The 20,188-nt window shown below is 42.8% G+C and overlaps 1 protein-coding gene across 2 annotated transcripts in view; it reads left to right on the forward strand.

Moving 5' to 3' along the window:
- The first annotated feature begins 4,464 nt into the window (after nt 1-4,464).
- Nucleotides 4,465-20,188, forward strand: part of ABCC12 (ATP binding cassette subfamily C member 12) — a 65,216-nt gene continuing 49,492 nt past the window's right edge. For both annotated transcript variants that reach the window (XM_045988498.1, XM_045988497.1), the window contains exons 1-8: nt 4,465-4,583; nt 8,043-8,198; nt 10,508-10,655; nt 10,945-11,178; nt 12,923-13,096; nt 13,550-13,697; nt 16,877-17,025; nt 19,399-19,506. In XM_045988498.1, the coding sequence (XP_045844454.1) occupies nt 4,465-4,583; nt 8,043-8,198; nt 10,508-10,655; nt 10,945-11,178; nt 12,923-13,096; nt 13,550-13,697; nt 16,877-17,025; nt 19,399-19,506 (1,236 nt within the window). The remainder of the gene's footprint in view (nt 4,584-8,042; nt 8,199-10,507; nt 10,656-10,944; nt 11,179-12,922; nt 13,097-13,549; nt 13,698-16,876; nt 17,026-19,398; nt 19,507-20,188) is intronic.

Here is a 20,188-nt window from a genome sequence, read left to right on the forward strand (position 1 = left end):
TGTTTGATATAAATATAGATATGCCCGCTGTCCTTTGGTTTCCACTTGAATGAAATACCTTCTTCCATCCCTTCACCTTGAGCCTATGTGTGTCTTTAAAGCTGAAGTGAGTCTCTTGTAGGTAGCACATAGTTGGGTCTTCTTATTTTTTTCATCCAGCCAGAGCCACTCTATGCCTTTTGATTGTAGAATTTAATCCATTTACATTTCACATATTTGTTGATAGGTAAGGACTTACTAATGCCATCTTATTTTTTTCTGGCTATTTTGCAGTTTCATTGTTCCTTTCTTCCTCTTTTGCTCTCTTCCATTGTGAATTGATGACATCATAGTGGTATGCTTTGATTCCCTTCTCTTTATCTTTTGTAAATCTGCTGTAGGTTTTTGCTTAAAATACTTTTACCTTAAGGCTTACATAAAACATTTTATAAATATAATTGTCATTTTATGTTGATAAGAACTTAATTTTGATCACATACAAAAACTCTACCATTTTACTCCTCTATTTTATGTTATTGGTGTCACAATTTGTCCCTTTTTATATTAAGTATTTATTAAAAATTATTGCCTTTTAGTCTTCCTATTAGAATTGTTAACACACTACCATATTACAGCATTAGAGTATTCTGAATTTGACTATATACTTACATTAGTCAGTATGTTACAAATTTTCATGTTACTAGTTAGTATCCTTTAATTTCAACTTGAAGAATTTCTTCCAGCATTTCTTATTAAGGCAGGTGTAGTGGCGATAAACTCCCTCAGCTTTGGTTTGCCTGGGGAAGTATCTCACTTTCATTTCTGAATAATACCTTTGCCAGTTAGGGCATTCTTGGTTGGTAGGTTTTTGTTTTTGTTTTCTTGGCACGTTGAATAGATCATCCCACTCTCTTGGCCTATATGGTTTCTGCTGAGAAATCACTAATACCCTTTTTGAAGTTCCCTTGTAAGTTACAAGCTTCTTTTCTCTTACTGCTTTTAAGATTCTCGCTGTTTGATTTTTGACAGTTTTATTATAATGTGTGTTAGAAAAAATCTCTTTGAGTTTCTTTGGTGACCTATATGGTTTATGAACTTGGGTATTCACATCTTTACCTAGATTTAGGAAGTTTGCAGCCATTATTTCTTTTTTTTCCCCTTCTAAATTTTTACTTAAATTCTAGTTAGCTAACATATAGTGTATTATTGGTTTCGAGAATAGAATTCAGTGGTTTGTCCCAGCCATTATTTCTTTTTCTTTTTTTAATAATTTTTTAAAGATTTTATTTATTTATTTATTGACAGACAGAGATCACAAGTAGGCAGAGAGAGAGGAGGAAGCAGGCTCCCCACGGAGCAGAGAACCTGATGTGGGACTCGATCCCAGGACCCTGGGATCATGACCTGAGCCAAAGGCAGAGGCTTTAACCCACTGAGCCACCCAGGTGCCCCCACAGCCATTATTTCTTTTTTTTTCTTTTCTTTCTTTTCTCTTAAGATTTTTTATTTATTCATTTGAGAGAAAGAGATCATGAACAAGGGGGAGGGTGAGAGGCAGAGGGAGAAGCAGACTCCCTGCTGAGCAGGGAGCCCAACTCAGGGCTCGATCCCAGGACCTTGAGATCATGACCTGAGCCAAAGTCATATACATAGTTGACTGAGCCACTCAGGTGCCCTTCCATTATTTCTTTAAATAAGTCTTCTGTTCCATACTTCCTCTTTTTTCTGAAACTCCCAACAATTAACAAATTGTTTCTTTTGATGGTATTCTATAGATTGCATAGGTTTTCATTACTCTTTTTTAATTCTTTCTTTGTTCTCCTCTGACCGGATAATCTCAAAGTTCTTGTCATCTAAGTCATAGATTCTTTCTGTTGTTGATCTTATTACACTTTTCATTTTATTCATTGTATTTTTCACTTCCAGAATTTCTGTTTGGTTCTTTTAATAATTTCTGTCTCTTTTTGAAACTTCTCATTTTGGTTGTGTATTGTTTTCCTGATTTATCTGAAATGTCTTTCTGAATTTTCTTGTAATTCCTTGAGTTTCCTTAAAATAGATGTTTTCACTTCTTTACTGGGTTACTTGCAATCTCCATATTTTTGAGAATATTATTATTATCCTTTGGTGGTGTCATGTTTCTTTAATTTTTCATGCTCCTTAAAGTTTTGCATTGCTGTCTTTACAGTTGAAACATCAGTTACCTCCTCCAATCTTTGCTTACAGCCTCTGGGAAAGAAATACCTTCCATGATCCTTGCTGGGAGTCTAGGGCTTTCTCAGACCTTCTATGGATATGCTTGCTCCATATTTCTAGCTCTTCCTTGCTCTTCTTAAGCCTATATGCTTTCTATCAATCCTGCAAAGTGCCAGGCTGGATGCTGACAGCCTCCTTTTTGTTTTCCCAAAACTGGTGCGAAAGCTCAAGTTTGTGGTCTCTCCCTAGCCCACAGATTGGTTGTGGTTTGGTTTTCCATGATGCTCACTAGCTATCCGTCAAAGCTTCCTCTCACTGCTGCCACCGGTAACATGCACAGGGAGCTGGCCACAGGATGGGTGTGTGTGTAGATGATGCATGTGGAATGCGAGGGGTGCCTGTGAACCAGTTGGAAGCACGTGTGAATGAGGTATTCTCAATGATTCAAAAGCAGGTTTCTTGATGTAATCTGTGATGCAGTTAGTAGAATTCATGTTCCTTTAATGCCCTCCAAGAGTCCTATGTGCCTCTCTTGAAGCCTCTTCCTGCCAGGCTGATGTAGTTCAGAATTTAGTCCTCTATATATGGTGAAAGAGAAATAGGCTTCTTTGTCAGTCCCCTGCACAGCTGGATGCCAGCTCTAGAAGTAGTTTTCACTTTCCCCTATGAGAGAAATCATGGGCTGAGAAGATCTCTTTTTGGCCTTAAGCTTTGCTGCCTTGGGGGAGTTGTAGTATGGATAAAGTCAAAATATTCCCTTTACCCTCTCCAATACATCCAAACTTATATTTTTTTGCTTGAATGGTGTGCTGGAAATTCTCCACTGGGAATCTTGACTTGCCCCAAAGTTCTCTTCTCCTTAGCGATTGTCTAAGGCAATATTTTTCAGGGACTCCTAGACTATGGCCAAGGAGGTCTGGAGCTAGTTCACGGACCACTTCAAGGCCCAGAGCCTTGAACAAGGTCTCTGTGTCCATTACCTGATACATGGGTGGGCAAGACTCCTGGGTTTCTTGGCATATGGTGCTGGATCCCACAGCTCCCAGAAGGACACTTTTATTGGTGAATAGATGCCAAATTGTTGTTGAGAGCAGGAGAGACACAAACAAAAGTTGTCTTATTCATCCATGATGCTAGTGTCACTACCACATACATTCTTGAGTAAGTCCTTTCCCTTCTTTGGGTCTTCGTTTCCTCTTTTGTGTAATGAAGAATTTGTAAAAGATTGGATCTGAGAACATTTCCAACTCTGTCATTTGATTGTCAGTCATTAAAACCTTGATGGGAATTGGTTTATTTGATGTTTCTAGCCATGAAAACTTCCTGAGAAAATTCATGGGAATGGCACCCCCGTGTATATGTGTGTATGTGTATATATATATATACATACACTTACATATACATATATTAGTGGTGAGGCCTCTGGCGGTAAATGACAAAAAACTACTTAAGATAATTTGGGTAAAAAGGAAGAATTAATCTCTAGCATGTAGGGAGGGAGATGTTATGGAACCCAAGGGGAAGAATAGAGCTGGGGTTTCATTCAGGAAAGGACTGAAACCAGGAATAGGCAAACCTTCAAGGATTATTCTCTACTCATTAGGTTTAGGTGATTGGTGAATGGGGTGGTTGGTTTATGGACTGGACAGGCACTCCAAAAAGTGTTATCTCCACATAGATTGTTGGTTTTCCTTAGGGACAGTGATCCCAGAAGTGGAGGGAGGCATGTGGGCTTGTTCAGATGAGCCCTGTCCTGAGAGGTAGTCTCATTGAGGTCTCTAGCCCTTGGGTATAAGACAATGCGGACTCACAAGAAGCAGGAAGAAAAAGAGGTGTGTGTGACAAACTTCACTCTGTGTGAAGCAAATTTGTGTGACAGCAAACACACCTTCCTGGAGCTCTTTTGTTGGTCTGGGATTCAGGGCTGGTCACACTAGGTCCCAACAGACAATCCATGATAGGCTTTTTTGTCCCAGTCAACCCAAAATGGAAAAGAAGAGGCACAGAATGTCCTGGCTAATAAGGAAACCTCAAAGTGGAACTGAAGGATGTGGCAGGGTTTCTGGCCACACCTCACCCTCCACCCCCACCTCACTCATAAATGTAGAAATCTAATTGGTGAAACCGTCTAAGGGGTTGGAGCAAGGAAGCTGACCTGGGTAGAGTATGGGTGGAATGCCTGAACCCATTCCAGAGTGTCCTCATTTCTCAGTGACCTTCCTCATCTTTCTGCTACATAGTGAAAGTGTCCCTAGGCCAATAGGCCCAGGGCTCCCGGCTGCCATCAGGATGGTGGGTGAAGGCCCCTACCTTATCTCAGATCTGGATCGGCGAGGCCAGCGGAGAACCTTTATAGAAAGATATGACTCCAGCCTAAAAACCATGATCCCGGTGAGACCCTATGCAAGGTAAGCCAGGAGGAGGATTGGATGGAGGGCTGGGGGAGAACCTCCAGAATTAGTTTCTAGCCTATCAGGAGAGTAGGTGCTGGCTCTGCTCCCCATGCTGCTGCTCTATATTCTTGTCTTTGTGTCTTCCATCCATCCATCCATCCATCCATTAGCCACTCCTATTACCCTTTGCTGAGAGAACAATAGCTAGTGTTTAAGGAGAGCTTTCATTGTGCCAGGATCTGTCCAAGTAGTTTACAAACATGGTCTCATTCGCTCTTCCCAGCCACCATGGAGGTATTATTATCTTTATCTGATGGGCGGGCAAATGAGGCACAGAGAAGTTGAATAACTTGCTGTAAGTTCACCAGATAGCTTTTATTCTGTAACACACAAACTTTCTAACTGTTAACACTTAGAAGGCTAAAATAATTGCCATTTAGTTAGCATACAATTTTATGGTTGGGTCAGCAACTTGGGCTGGGCTTACAGTGATTCATCTGGTCTTGAGTAGGCTTACTTATAAAGCTTCTGGTTGGCTAGGTGGCTGCTGACTGGGGCAATGGGAACAAGTGAGCCATATGGGTTATCAATCCCCATCAGGGTATCCTGGGCTTGATCACTTAGTATTAGAGCAGACTGCCAAAAGGGTGAGTTGAAGCATATAGGGTTTCTTGAGATTCAAGTTCAGAACTGGCACACTACTTCTTTCACAGCATTCTATTGACCAAATTGAGGCACAAGTCAGCTCAGATTCTAGGAGTGGAGAAATAGACTAGACCTACTGATGGAAGCAGTTACAAGCTCACAATCCAAAGGGGGTTATACAGATGGGGAGAGAGAATTAGGTCATTTATGAACTGCAGGATAGGAACACATGTAGCTTGACTTTCAAGCTCACATGCTTAACTCTAACATGATATGATGTGATATTATTAATATTATACTAGTCACAATATCATAAAATGCTGCTTTTTCTACATGGAAAAGGCCCTATGTCCAGTCCTCTGAACATCAGAAGGCCAAGTGGTATCTCTATAGTGAGGTGACACAGTATTGCTCTCTTCTAGAATCTCTGGACCAAAGACGCACCTTGAGCCCTCTGAGGGGAGAGGTGAAGGTTGAAAGGTGATGGAATAGGCTACCATAACTAGCCCCAGGCAGGAAAGTGCTAACTACCCACTGTTTTGGCTGAGTTGTAATTGTTTTGTGGAGAGGCCATGTGGTATAGAGCTTAAGAAAATGATGGGGACCTTGGAGTCAGCAAGCAGTGGGTTTGAATCATTGCTCCACCACTTATCAACTCTAAGATTTTGGCCAAAGACTTTAACTTCTTTGTGCCACTATGTTCTTGCCTATGAAACGGTGTCATTATTCCACCCTTCTGTACATTCCAGTGATTTGTTGTAATGATTCTATGAGGTAATGTACAACTTCTATCATAAAAGCCACCTTTTAGAAAATTTTACTATGTGCCAGGTACAAGATACATTGTTAATATTCTCTTAGCTTGAGTTCTCCAAAAGCAGAGCCTGGGCAGAGAACTTGGATGCAGGTAGCTCATTTAGGATGTGATCCCAGGAAGCAGGAGGGAGGATTTAGGGGAAGTGAGTCAGGGAAGGACAACATGGTGTCATCAGTGTCACTGCTGTAAGAATAGGGACTGGATTCTACTAGGTCCTCCTGGGAAAGTGTACAATTTTCCACCCAAAGGATAGGGGGGTGTGTTTGTCCAGGGGCTCCTATACTCCATTTGTTAAGATTTTCCCCTGGAGGCATCAGTGCCCTGCAAGTCTGGGCTGTACTTATGCTCCTAAGAAGGCACTGAAACAGGTGGTGAAAGGGGGCATAGCTCACATTTAAGATGGGATGTTGTCAGCTTGAGCCAAGCGTCTGTGACCCATGGCATCCTGGCAGCGTCTGCTCCAAATATAAAGCTCTGATAGGGTCCAGAATATACTAATGATGTAGTAATCAGTAGATACTACTCCATGTCTCTGACTTTATTTTGTCTTAGGTGGTTAATTGGTTAATTTTTCAAGGGCAAAACCAAGGTCTTCTCCTCCTTCATTACCTCTTCCTCTTCTTTCTTTAATTCTCTTCCTTCTCCTCAACCGTTTACTCTTTCTCCTCCTTTTCTTTTTACTTCTTTTTCCTCCTTTTCCTTCTGCTTCCTTCCATTTCTTCTTTCTCCTCCTCCTTTCCCCTCCTCCACCCTCTAGCTGGTATTTATGTAGCCAGAGCACTTTAAATGCTTTAATGCATTCCATCCTCCTGATCTGCAGAGCCATGAGTTTGCCTCCAGCATGTGCCTGCTTAGGTAGCCTCGCTGCCTCATCCCCATGGTGTCATGCCCTGCTCTCTACCTTCCCCATCCTCCTGGGAGCCCAAGACATGCACTTCAGCCTCTGATAATCAGCTTCCAGGTCTTCATTTCCTCATGACAGATAGGTCAGGGGCCTTCGTTCCCATGGGTTGGTTGTGAGGTTTGAACACTGGCTCACTGAAAAAATTCCATGGTTGGTAGCATTTATCAGTTCTTACGGCCTACCATGGCTGATTTCAAGGCAATGTGAAGTCACCGAATGCCAAGTTGGGAAGAGACGTGCGTAGTATCCTGTTCTATTGTATTTCTACTGTATAGATGCAACGGATTTATATAATCTGAAGATCATAGATACTAGCAAAATCTAGTAAAATCATTAAGAAGTGATGAGTTTCAAGTACTTACCTTTGTCCTTAAGACTATTTAAAATTAAGTAATTTTTTTCGACACTTACAAGTTTTTATTGAGAAGTTCAAAAAAGACGACTCTTAATGTGGAAAACATGTAGAATGTTATTATGTTATTAACTTTAAATAAAGTAATGTGGCAAACATATAAGTCATCAGTATTTCAGCGGTAAAGCTTTTTTCTCTTTTAAAAACTTTTTTAAAAGATTTTAAAAATTTATTTATTTGACAGAGAGAGACAGAGATCATAAGTAGGCAGAGAGGCAGGCAGAGAGGAGGGGGAAGCAGGCTCCCTGCTGAGCAGAGAACCTGATGCAGGGCTCAATCCCAGGACCCCCTGGGATCACAACCTGACCGGAAGGCAGAGGCTTAACCCACTGAGCCACCTAGGCGCCCCAAAACAAAATTATTTTTTAACCATTAAATTTTTTTAATCTTTTTTTTTCTTTTCTGTGTAACAGTATTCATTGTTTTTGCACCACACCCAGTGCTCCATAAAATTAAGTGATTTTTAATACTGGCCATGTTTAGCAACTAATTTGCAAAACTCCTAAAAATCTTAAAATCAATTATCACAGACTGATATGAGCGGGTCCCAGCACACGCCGTTGCTCAAATGGCTAACGGGTGGGAATCATGGCTTCTAAGAGTGGCTGTGGTTATTACTACAGTTAAGAGCTCAAGCTAGGGACTCAGGGCAATGACCTCTATGCCCTAGAACACAGAGTGTCTCATTTGTCTTAGGCTGGCACCCAACCCTGTGGATGATGCAGGACTGCTCTCCTTTGCTACATTTTCCTGGATCACACCAGTGATGGTTAGGGGCTACAAGCACACATTGACTGTGGATACCCTGCCCCCGCTGTCACCGTATGACTCATCGGACACCAATGCCAAAAGGTACCAGAATTCCGTGGGTCACCTCAGGAGAGGAGCCCATCCTATGCAGGGGCCCATGAGCCCTTTGAATGCTCTCCTTTCCCTGGTATGGAAGGACCTCCAGGTCCTTGGGGGCCCTTTTTGATGGGTGCTCCCTGAAACATGAGTTGGGCTAACTAAATTTATTGACCCAGTCTCTGGGGAGGTGAGAACTGGGGAAAGATGGTGTGGAAAAAGGATTGCTTGTGAGCTACAGCCTAAGGCTTAGGAGTACACTGGCTGGGATGTCGCTGATTTATAGAAGCACTACATCAGGACGAAGGTGGCCAGAATTTCACTTTGCACTGTGCTGGCTAGACCCACCTGGGCTGCTGCTGAGTGCAGCATCATGTTTTGTTTTACGTTAAAAATCATTATTGAGCTTTTATATTGTAAAATATGTTTAAGTTGAACCAAATGAAACTGCCAATTTTTGACAGTTTTGACTTGCAAAAAATGTAAATGTCATTCGCTCAACCTAATTCATATTAATTCTAAAAATGTTAAAGCAACAGACATTTAAGCCATGAGAGTATCCCTACTGTACTCCTGCTCTGCTACCCAGAGATCAGCATTGTTAAATGTTTATGTTGATCTGTCCAGAATTTTTTCTACTCTAATTAAGCATACCTTGTTGTACCATCTTCTGTGGATCAGTACCTCTTCTTCCTCCCATTTACATGTCATGTTTTTTTTTTCTTTAAATAAAGTGAAGTGTTATAGAATGGTTGACCATTTTGCTATTTCCAGTAAGCATTTATAAAGATTTTTCCATGTCAGCATAAGGATAAAGACATTAACTTCATTCTTTCTCCCAGCTGCTTTGACCTTTGAGGTTGTGATGAATCATAATGTCTTAAACAATGGGGAACTTCTCTAAGATTTTTTGCACTTGTTTCTTTTGGGAGTCTTCTTATCTTTGGCCACATGTGGTAAAGTGCAAAGGATAGTCTGGAGTATGTGCTTAAAGGACTGGGAATTTTAATCATGGTCTTGCAATTGTTTCTACAGTTGCGCTTCCCCCACCCATGTATTGCAGATATCTCATTCAATGGTAATTTCCCATATCTATAGTCCAGAGAAAGTTGCCAGTGCGATCAGAGAAAAGGAGCTGGACCAGTGCCTGTGGAGTATTGGATTTTCCTTCTACTTCTCTGGTCTGAACTTCTCTTTCTGTTTTTAATGTTTCCTTCTATCTACCCAACATCAACTTGGGTCCTCTTCTCTTCCATGCTATGCCTATTCCTAGGTGAGTTTATCCCCTGCAAAGACTCAACATCAAATACCACCTTTTAATAACATGCCACTTCAGCCCATGCCTCTCTTCCAGACTCTGAATTCATATGTCCTGCATCCAACTGGACAGCTGGACTTGTGTGACTCATAAATATCTTGTATCTAAAGCTGCTTTCTTGATCCTGGGCCCCAACCTGATGATGCTCTTCTCTTCTTCTTGACAAACTCCGTTCACACAGTTGGTTGAGCCAGAAAATTGGGGTCCCTGATCCTCCCTCCCTTTCCTTTCATATCTAGTTCATCAATATGTCCTGTTGTCTCTGTCCATTCTTTCTCAAATGCACTTCCCTTAAATCCAGGGTCAAACCAGCACCATTTCTTCCCTGGTTGTCAACAGTCTCCTGCTGTGGTCCCCCTGCTTTTGCCTTTGTTCCCCCTATAATCCACTATTCTCACACCAACCTGAATGTTCTTTTAGATATGGTAAAATGATCTTATCACTTAGGCTTAAAAACCTGCAATGGCTTCCTTTGCTCCAGAAAATAAACCTAAACTCCTTTCTGAGAACTAGGAGGTCCCACAGGATTTGGCTTTGCCTCTCCTCCCTGCGTCATGTCAGCCTGTCTCCTCCTTCACCACACTCTAGTCACACTTGCCTTCTTTCAGATCTTTGAAATGGACTAACTCCTCCCTGTTCTGGGGAAGACTACTCTTGTCATTCTTCTGTTGCCTCTGTCTTTTTTTTTTTTTTTTTTTTTTAAATCAGAACTGGTATTGTGCCAGAGACGGGCAGTAGGAGCAGGAAATGAAGGCCTGGAAAGTGCCCAAGTGCTGGGTGCCAGCTGGTGCTGGTGCCGAGGCCTTGCACTCCTGCCCCTCTTGTATCCCATCTGCCCTGCAGGGAAGAAAAGAGAATCAGAGCTGCTTCTGTAGAGCGACCACGGCCAGGGATGAGGGTTGTGTTGAGTACCTTTGAGAGGTTTGTCCATCCAAGTAGTTTCAAACAGCAAGTGGAAATGTAAGTCCCTTTCCTTCTTCCTGTTCTTTCATCACAGATTTCGAGTCCTTTGGGATGAAGAGGTAGAAAGAGTGGGTCCTGAGCAAGCCTCCCTGGGCCGAGTAGTCTGGAAATTCCAGAGGACACGTGTTTTGATGGATATTGTGGCCAACATCCTGTGTGTTATCATGGCAGCCATAGGGCCGGTGAGTGGGGGTGGCCCTTCCCCTGCCTTGTCAAACAGGTCCCTAGACTGGCAAAGAATGTCATTAGTTACTTTCTCTACGAGCTGGTGGGTTTAGTACATTGTCATTATCTTTGAGCTCCTTGGGGGCAAATTTTCATAAAGCTGATCCTTGTCAAGCACAGCAGCCGCCACTGAAATTAATTAAAAAGTTTGCCTCATAAAGTCAGCTTGCAGACATTATCTGAGGCTTCCGATACAAACCTCAACCCCCAGTGGCCCTCTTCTCTCTCCATTGTGCTGTTTTGCAGACGGTTCTCATTCACCAAATTCTCCAACATACCGAGAGCATTTCTAGGAATGTCTGGGCTGGCATTGGCCTCTGCATAGCCCTTTTTGCTACTGAGTTTACCAAAGTGCTCTTTTGGGCCCTTGCCTGGGCCATAAATTACCGCACAGCAATCCGGTTGAAGGTGGCTGTCTCCACTTTGGTTTTCGAAAACCTGGTGTCCTTCAAGACGCTGGCACACATCTCTGTTGGTGAGGTAAGCTGGTCCAGAGTTTCATTTTAGAAAATTAAATCCTGGCTTTTGTGAATATGAGTGAAATGTGCTTCCTGGATGGTGCATATGCCTTCTTTTTATTTGTCCAATGTCCTGCCCATTATATCCCATTTCCATGCTAAGTGAGGTGAGGGAGACTCAAACATCAGAGGAATTCAGTGAAAGGAGGGCTCCATTCAAGCTGGAGAATTTGGAAAGGCTTTCTTGTTCCAGCTGACTCAGGGCTGGGGGATGACTCATTCAATCCCTTTGATTGTCAAAAGGGACACTGAGGCAGTATGGGATACACCACAAGCATTTAAAAAAATGAGTGAGGGGGGCGCCTGGGTGGCTCAGTGGGTTAAGCCACTGCCTTCGGCTCGGGTCATGGTCTCGGGGTCCTGGGATCGAGTCCGCATCGGGCTCTCTGCTTGGCGGGGAGCCCGCTTCCCTCTCTCTCTTTCTCTGCCTACCTCCCTGCCTACTTGTGATCTCTCTCTGTCAAATAAATAAATGAAATCTTTAAAAAAAATGAGTGAGGAATTGATCCAATAATTCTGATTGTGTAGAGTTTGGGGTGCCAAAGCCATAATAAAGACTATGCCTACTGGACTTCAGAACTTATATTTTCTCTTTCTCCCTTCCTTCCTTCCTTCCTTCCTCTCTCTCTCTTCTTCTCTTCTCTTTTGTTCTCTTCTCTTCAACTGGGAGAAAGAGAGAGGTCAGAGAGAGGGACAGATGGAAGAGAGTGAATATCCACACCCAGTGCACAGCCTGACATGGGGCTTGATCTCACAACCCTGAGATCATGACTTGAGCCAAAAACAAGAGTTGGACACTTAACTGACTGAGCCACCCAGGTGCCCTGAATTTATATTTTCTTAAGCCTTTGAACTTTAGCAATAAAATCCTCACCATTTACACAATAAAATTTCCCTAGTCAAGGGAACTCCAGGTGACATGAAGTAAGGTAGAAGATTTGCCTCTGTCTTACAGCTGCTCTTTCATTATGTCCAAAGCATCCTGTATCAGTTAAGATGAACTTAGTTGCATAGAACAAGAAAATATAAAGTAACAGTAGATTAAGCAAGATGAATTTATTCCACATTTTGCAAAAGGAGTCTGGAAGAGAACAATTCAGAGCTGGTATGGGGATTTCTGGATCTTCCTGTCTTTGTCACTATCCTAGTGCATGATTCCCATAATGCTTTAGGATGGATGTTGGAGGTCCACTCATGCTAGTCAGGTTTCAGATAGCTGGTAAAAGGAAGGAGAAAAGAATAAGGATATATGTCCTCTAAGTTGAGTTGGCTCTCTTTAAGAATGCGTTTCCAAACTCCCACTTGACACTTTTGGCTTATATCTATCTCATTGTCCTTGACATAATCACATGGCCGTACTCTTTCCACAAAGGAGACTAAAAAACGTAGTTTTTTAGCTGGGCACATTTGTGCTCTGAATAAAGCAGGAAGAAGGAGAGATAGATAAAGGGTAGGCAGCTAGCCATTTCTCCAGCTTGCTCTTAGATGATAATATTTATTACTCTTTATGTCTTTCTTCATTGGGACTCTCAGTCCTAAAATACTGGCCTCTCCAAAATCGGATCAGCATGAGAGCCACAAAATTCATCATGTTTGTCCCTTGGCAATACCCCTCCCCCTTAAGGCAGATTCTTCTCTCCTTCTCTTCTCGGTTGAGATGTTTGGGTGATGCTTCCAAAGCCTGATTCCATGTGCTTTCTTTCCAGGTGCTCAATATACTATCAAGTGATAGCTATTCCTTGTTTGAAGCTGCCTTGTTTTGTCCCTTGCCAGCCACCATCCCTATCCTAATGGCTGTTTGTGCAGTGTATGCTTTTTTCATTCTGGGCCCCACAGCCCTCATCGGGATATCTGTGTACATCGTATTCATCCCTATCCAGGTAATGGCAGGTCTTTGCAATTGTAACCGCTGTATGCTTGCATTTGGCACACGTGTTCTCACTGAATTGGATACGTTTCATTTCCAGGGCAGGAACCTGAAGCCTGTGCCCTCACTTCCTGCTCACGAATGTGCTTTCTTTTCTTGGCGCAGTGTATTTTATTTTTAAGAAGTTGAATTTGAATGCCCTGGGGGAGAAGGCATGCTTTTCAGTTTGTCAAAGTCCCCAACACTCTCTTTGCATCCTAACAACTCATGTATTTGTATCACCTGCTTGATCTCCAGTGTTGACCCCAGCGCACATCGGCTGCCACAACTCAAGGGAAGGATGGCTGAGAATCTTAGCCCAACTTCCCTTAGAACTTTTCCTGGCACTTATACTCCGATTCCTGGATTTTTTGGCCAACTGCAATTCAGCAATTCTCTCTGAACACTGTTTGTACCTTGATTTCAGATGTTTATGGCTAAGCTCAATTCAGCTTTCCGACGATCAGCAATTTCGGTGACAGACAAGCGAGTTCAGACAATGAATGAGTTTCTGACCTGCATAAAGCTGATTAAAATGTATGCCTGGGAAAAATCTTTTACCAATACCATTCAAGGTAAGATGTGCTGGTGCTTGAAGAACCACTTACTCTGTAGAGTGTGCTCTTCCAAAGTGCTCTTAAGGTTCCTGGGGCCAGGCATTCCAGAAAAGGGGCTGTGGGGACCCCTTGAGCTGCTTTGCCGGCTTTTCAAAGGATTGTAGAGGTTTTAATAGATAGACCCAGGCATCTGTTCTGGTGAACCCAAGTGCTCAACAGGTGAGCAATGTAAGGTTTAGCCTTTATGAAGCCATGTGGATGTTGGTACTGACCAGTTACCATTCACAAAAGTAACCCACTAAAACATTATGAAGAAAAGAGCTATCTCAAGATATTTCCCTGACTTAGAAGATATATACACATACACAGCACACACTCACGCTTATGTATATATATCTCCTTGCCTGCAGCAACATCATCATGATTGGATGACCCCCTGACTTGACATTCCTTGCGCAGATATGAGGACACATACACAGCTTTTTAAAAAAGATGATATTAAACCATTACAATCAAATATAAATGCAAATCTAATTGCAGGAACATTTACATAATTGCTGACATAGGCTCAGGTGGTTGGCCGGTTAATGATCTGAACCACTGTTACAATTGACTCTCTGGATCTACAATTACACTTTTAGATCAGCATGTAATTGGCCCTGAAGCTGTGTATCTGTGTTTTAGGGAGTGGTTTTAGAAGACTTGCTTCTGAGATTGCCCAAGGAAATGCTGCAGTTTCGGACACTGGTAACCCTTTGGAACATCCCTCGAAGACCCAGAAATAGTTCCTTACACCTTGAACTCACTTTAGTACAATGATTTGATTAAATTGGATTCCATTTGACTTAGTTCAATTTAATCCAACTCATTTTAATTTGAGTCAGTTTAACTCAATAAATATTTATCAGCTTCCTGCTCTGTGCAAGGTCATGGGAGCTACACAGAATGATAAGAGAAACGGTTCCTGCTTCTAAGATGAAGGAACACTGAGTTAACTAAGCTCAACAGTAGCTACAAGTTTGTTGGCTCTACCTCTAGAATATGTCTGGAATCGGCTTCTCTTCGTTCTGTGGCCACCCTAGTGCAAGCCAATATTCTCTCCCTTTTGGAGTATGGAAAGAACTTCCAGATGCAACATTTGCTTTCTTCCCTCCCCCTAAAACCCATTATGTACTCAGAAACCACTGTGACCTTTGAAAAATGTCAGTCAGATCCTGTTCCTCCCTGCTGAAAAATCTTTGGTGGCTTCTTATCACATTTACATTATTCCAACTTAGGACTTTTGATTTAAATCCAAATTCCTTGGGATGCCTGGGTGGCTCAGTGAGTTAAAGCCTCTGCCTTCAGCTCAGGTCATGATCTCAGGGTCTTGGGATCGAGCCCCGCATCCGGTTCTTTGCTCAGTGGGGAGCCTGCTTCCTCTTCTCTCTCTGTCTGCCTCTCTGCCTACTTGTGATCTCTGTCTGTCAAATAAATAAATAAAGTCTTTAAAAAAATAATAAGTCCAAATTCCTTTCTATGGTCTATTGGATCCAACATGATCTGACCCCTGAAGATCTCTCTGATCTCATCACATCTTGTCCTAACCCTTGATAACTCATTTGGGCCGTGAGAACCTTCTGTCTTTTTTTAGAACAACATCCATGCTCATTCATACCTCAGGTTCTTTGCAGTTGCTGTTCTCTCTGCCTGAAGTGCTCTTGTGCTAGATTTTGATGGTGACTTTGGGACTCCTCTCAATGTCACTGACTCAAAGAGGCCTTCTTGACTATAGTTCTAAGCAGGCCCATTCTCTACCAATTCCTTTTAATCACTTCATCTTGTTCATTTCTTTCATATCGCCCAACAAATTAGTAATGACAGGATTTGTTTGTTTATTTCTTTGTTGTCTGTCTCCCCGGTGGAAAGAGAGCTGAGACTCTCTGTTGACTCCTATCCTGTCCAACACCAAGCACAGCACCTGGTTAATAGTAGACATCAGGTTAAAATTTGTTGAATGACTGAACACATGAATTGACCGTAGGATGAAATGGGGAAAATGTCACAAAGGAAATGGAGAGAAGCTCCAGGAGGGTGAGGGGGTGAGCACATCCCATTGGAGAGATCAGGAAAAGTGTCATGGCAAAGTGGCATTTTAGAAAGGCCTTGAATGATAGCAAGGATTCAGACATAGACAGAACTGGGGAAGACCCCTAGCAGGAACAAAGGCCTAGAGGTGGATATGTGAGGATATGCTTGGGGACAAGGAGGTATCATAGAGGTAAAGGGCATGTGGACCGCAAAACTTCGGACTGTGGTAGAACTGGGTTCTAACTATGCCATGACCAATTAAAAAGCAAGTTGCTTAACCTGTGATGGCTTTTCTGTCCTGCCAGAGGGCATAATAACAGCTCCTCCCTTATCACACAGTGATGAGAGTGATCAAATGAGAGCATTATGCAGTGCTCAGTCGAGCACTCACTAAGAATGGTGATGGCCCCATGATGCCAGTGTGAAAGGGTTTTTGCAGAAGAGGCTAGAATTGGAGTTAAGAACTTTAAACACCAGGAGAAGGAGGCTTGAATTTAACTTGTGAGCAATGTGGAGGCATGGATCCCATCTGGACTCATGAAGGGGAGAAATGCTCTTGAGCTTTGGTAGTTGTTCCTGAGACACAGGACAGGAACCCCAATATGGCAGTCTCCAGGCTTGGCACATGTGTTTTATTTGGTTTTTATAGTATTGAAAAACTTTCCAATTAGTTCCCAATACTTGCAAGTAGAAGGATGTCCCACAGAATTCCAGATCCCAGTCTTCGGAATAGCTAAAGGTCCGGTGACCCTGGGCTGTCCTGCATTGAGAGGTTGTGGCCCCTTTCACTGAGACACATGGTCCCCATTTTGCTATACTCCACACTTCCCTCTGGTCTTACTCTCTGCCCACTGCCTTCATTTACATTACATGCCTAGGTCCTGTAGGCATCCATATGTAGGACTTCCTGACACAGAATCAGGATTGGAAAAGACCCCAGAAACCATCCAATATGGCAGCTGACATGCACCAAATTCCCAGTTTTTGTCCAGGACTTTCTGTACTTCCTTTAGTTTAAACTCCACAACAGGAATCCTAAATCCTCTTTTACAGGAGGATCAGGTAGGGGTAAATACATTTCTTAGTGCTGCAAAATAAATCCATCATGGACTGTTCTTTATTTACAGATATAAGGAAGCAGGAAAGGAAATTACTGGAAAAAGCTGGATTTGTCCAAAGTGGAAACTCAGCCCTGGCCCCCATTGCATCCACAATAGCCATTGTATTGACATTCACCTGCCACATCCTCCTCAGACGCAGGCTCACTGCCCCGGTGGTAAGAACCATCTCCAGAACTGGCTTCCTTCACACTGTAGCACTGGCAAGTGCCAGGTAGGAAGTGTCTCCCTGCCTGCAGAGGCACGGGACTGGACTGGCATAGAATACCCAATCCCGGAAGGGCCAGAATTCTATCTTGACTTTTAAAAACAAGTCCTTGGGCTGCGGCGAGCCCAGGAGAGCCCAACAGTGACTTTTGCTCAGTCTACATCCGTGCAGGATAGTGGTTAATGTTGGAACACAATTTGACATTTGGAAAACAAACCCGAAATCAGATGAGCACTTGGCTGCCTTATTCACAATTATTCCTACGCGTTACAAGAAGGGAAGTTTGTGAGCGTTCTCTTGGTGGGAGGAGTCGTAGGTACTGGGAGATGCAGGGGTCAGAATCCCCCTTTTCGAAATCCTAACTCTGGTACTTTACCATGACAGAGGCAATGCATTGAACCTCTCTTGCTTGGTTTTATTATCTACAAATGGGGTTATAATAGTCCCTGTGGTTGTAAGGACTGAAGGAGTTCTATAAAAGAAGGCATGTGGAACAGCGCCTGGTACGTTGTAAATGCTGTGTAAGTGTTTGTTGTTCTTATTAGCCTGATGCTCACCCAGGCCAGGCGATTTGGGGCTGAAAGCCTCCGAGGGAGAATTAGAATGAATGTGAGATGCTCAGGTTTTTTTTTTTTTTTTTATAAGGGGGTCTATGCACTCAAAGGTAAAGAAACTCTGGGCTAGATGGGAAACAACTCCTGGCTGAAATAAACAGCTGAGTTATTAAACCCAGTGTCTGAAGGGTAAGTGAATGGAGGAAAGGCAATAAAAACAAGAAAAAGAGAGAGAGAACGAAATAAGCAATTGGGGTCGCAGAGCAATAGTTGCACCAAAAATCACAGATGTATGAGAAAGCAGGATGCTCTTGCTGAGGGGGCATCTGTTGTGGGGCTGTCAGTCCTGGAACCTCCCTGTGTTTCTTGTGATGTGCTTTTTGTTTTCTCGGGTTCTTCACACGCAGTTTACTCACACACTCTGGTGGCTTGAATTCAGCCATGAACCCAAAGCCAGAATGAATAGCAATGACATACCAAAGCCTCAACAGAATGCTTTTCAGTTATTGTGACAGTGTTCTGTGATCCCAAACGATGACAAAGAATTCTTTCCCCGGCCATACATCAAGCAAATTTAAAACCAAATTGAGTGCACGTGGTTAATATTTTCTAAAATGATGATTTAGAAGAAATGTAGGCCAAGAACAAATTCTCCCAAGGCACATATTTCTTCAGGTTCAGAATCCTTTGTCTTCTCTGTCAGGGCCACATCAGTAGGAGGTCAGCCCCCAGGTGCTGGCTCACATCAGGCAGCCCGAGTGCTGTGTCACCCAAGGCCTGGGTTTTATGAACCAAGATAGGACTTAGGGGAGCTGAGTTCTCTCTGGGGACGGATTTGGAACCAGATGTGATGACGACAGCATTCTTCATTGTCCCCTTACAGAACTACTGAGGATTAGTTGAAGCCCAGGGCTCTGTCCATGGGGCCCATACAACAGCAGGAAGGATCACTCTGGATTTGTTGATGGAAGTTGTGTTATTAATTTCTTAAATGGGTGGTTAGGGAGAAGTTGCTCATTACAAATTGGACAGATGAGAAGATGAAATCTGAGATATGAGATCATGCACCCTGGGGCACCAATGGAGTGAGGAAACTTATCTTCATTGAGGCTGTATGATATTAACCACCTACCAGGCAGGGCTCAGTGAGAAAGGTCCCAGTAAGGAGGGGAGGTGATTTTTGGGGAATGGCAGTTGAACAGAGGCTTTCAAATTTTTCTCAGACATGTGGTGAGGGTGTGGAGGCCAGACCCCAGGGGAAGGAGAACCAGAAGTCACTCTCTACCTGCCAGCAAGGGCCAACTGGTCCTTCCAGGAAACTTCTGCCTTCATTTTGGGGCTGAATATGGTATTGATAAGGATACTCTAGATGTGAAGGGCCAGAGGCCTCTGAAGAAACTGGAAAAGGAGGATAAATCCATAGGGTTTTGGGTGAATGGTCTAGGCCTTGTAAAGATGTGGATGGAGACTTCCAAATGCATTCAATTAGAGGACTTCCTTAGACATTATCCTCTCTGTACTGACAGAGACAAGGGTTAAATCTCCCACCATTCTGATGAAAATCCAGAGCAAAAGAGATTAAGATATTGTTATCCCTAATTTGCTAGCCCATGATTTGTGAGCCATGAAATGGGGGAAAAAATGTTCCTGTAAGAATTCCAACTGTGCCATTACTTCTCATCTCAACAAATAGAATTCCCATAGATATAATGATTCAGAGCCAAGACAACATCTCATCCTAAACCTTATACTTCTCTTTTGTTCTTCAGGTGTTTAGTGTGATTGCCATGTTTAATGTAATGAAGTTTTCAATTGCAATCTTGCCTTTCTCTGTCAAAGCAATGGCTGAAGCCAATGTCTCTCTGAGGAGAATGAAGGTATAACTAAGGCTGGGTGAGTAGGGAAGAGAGATCTCATTTTTGGGTGGGAAAATTCTCAGATATGGGGAAGCTGTGTCAGTCCATTGGAGGGCTGGGTCACTGGTTTGAAGAACACTGGGAGAAGACCCTGCATTCAGAGTTGGATCAATAAATGTGCATCAAAGGATATATAAGGAGAGCTTTATAAGGTGGTCTGCCCTGTTATTAAAAACAAAATAGAATCTCCATACATGAAAATGATGTTCCTGAACCTCTTTTTCCAATCTATAAATCTTAGGTTGTCCCAGGAATGGGGCCAAATTTGCACTGAGCCATCCTCCTCCCCTTTACCTACCTGGTTTGTCCTATGATGGGCGTGGTGATGGTAGTGATAAAGAGGGTGGTGGGGCACCACTTTTATACATTTAGTTACGTTATTCATTCATTCAGTCAGTCAGTCATCAGAGATCGACCGTGTCCTTCCCATTTATAAGGCATTGTGGTAAATGAACATAAGAGGAAGAGAGAGCCTTTACTCTCAAGAGCCTTCCAGTCTAGTGTAGGACCAGGTATCCCAGGAATTGATGTATGCACTAAGGATACATGACTTGTGAAAAGGGTATATAAAGTGGTTTTGAAGTTCGGGCAAGGGAAGGAAAAGGAGGAGGGTGTTCCAGACATGTGTGAATTAATTGAATAA

This window comes from Meles meles, chromosome 19, assembly GCF_922984935.1.
Source record: "Meles meles chromosome 19, mMelMel3.1 paternal haplotype, whole genome shotgun sequence".
Classification (NCBI taxonomy): Eukaryota; Metazoa; Chordata; class Mammalia; order Carnivora; family Mustelidae; genus Meles; species Meles meles.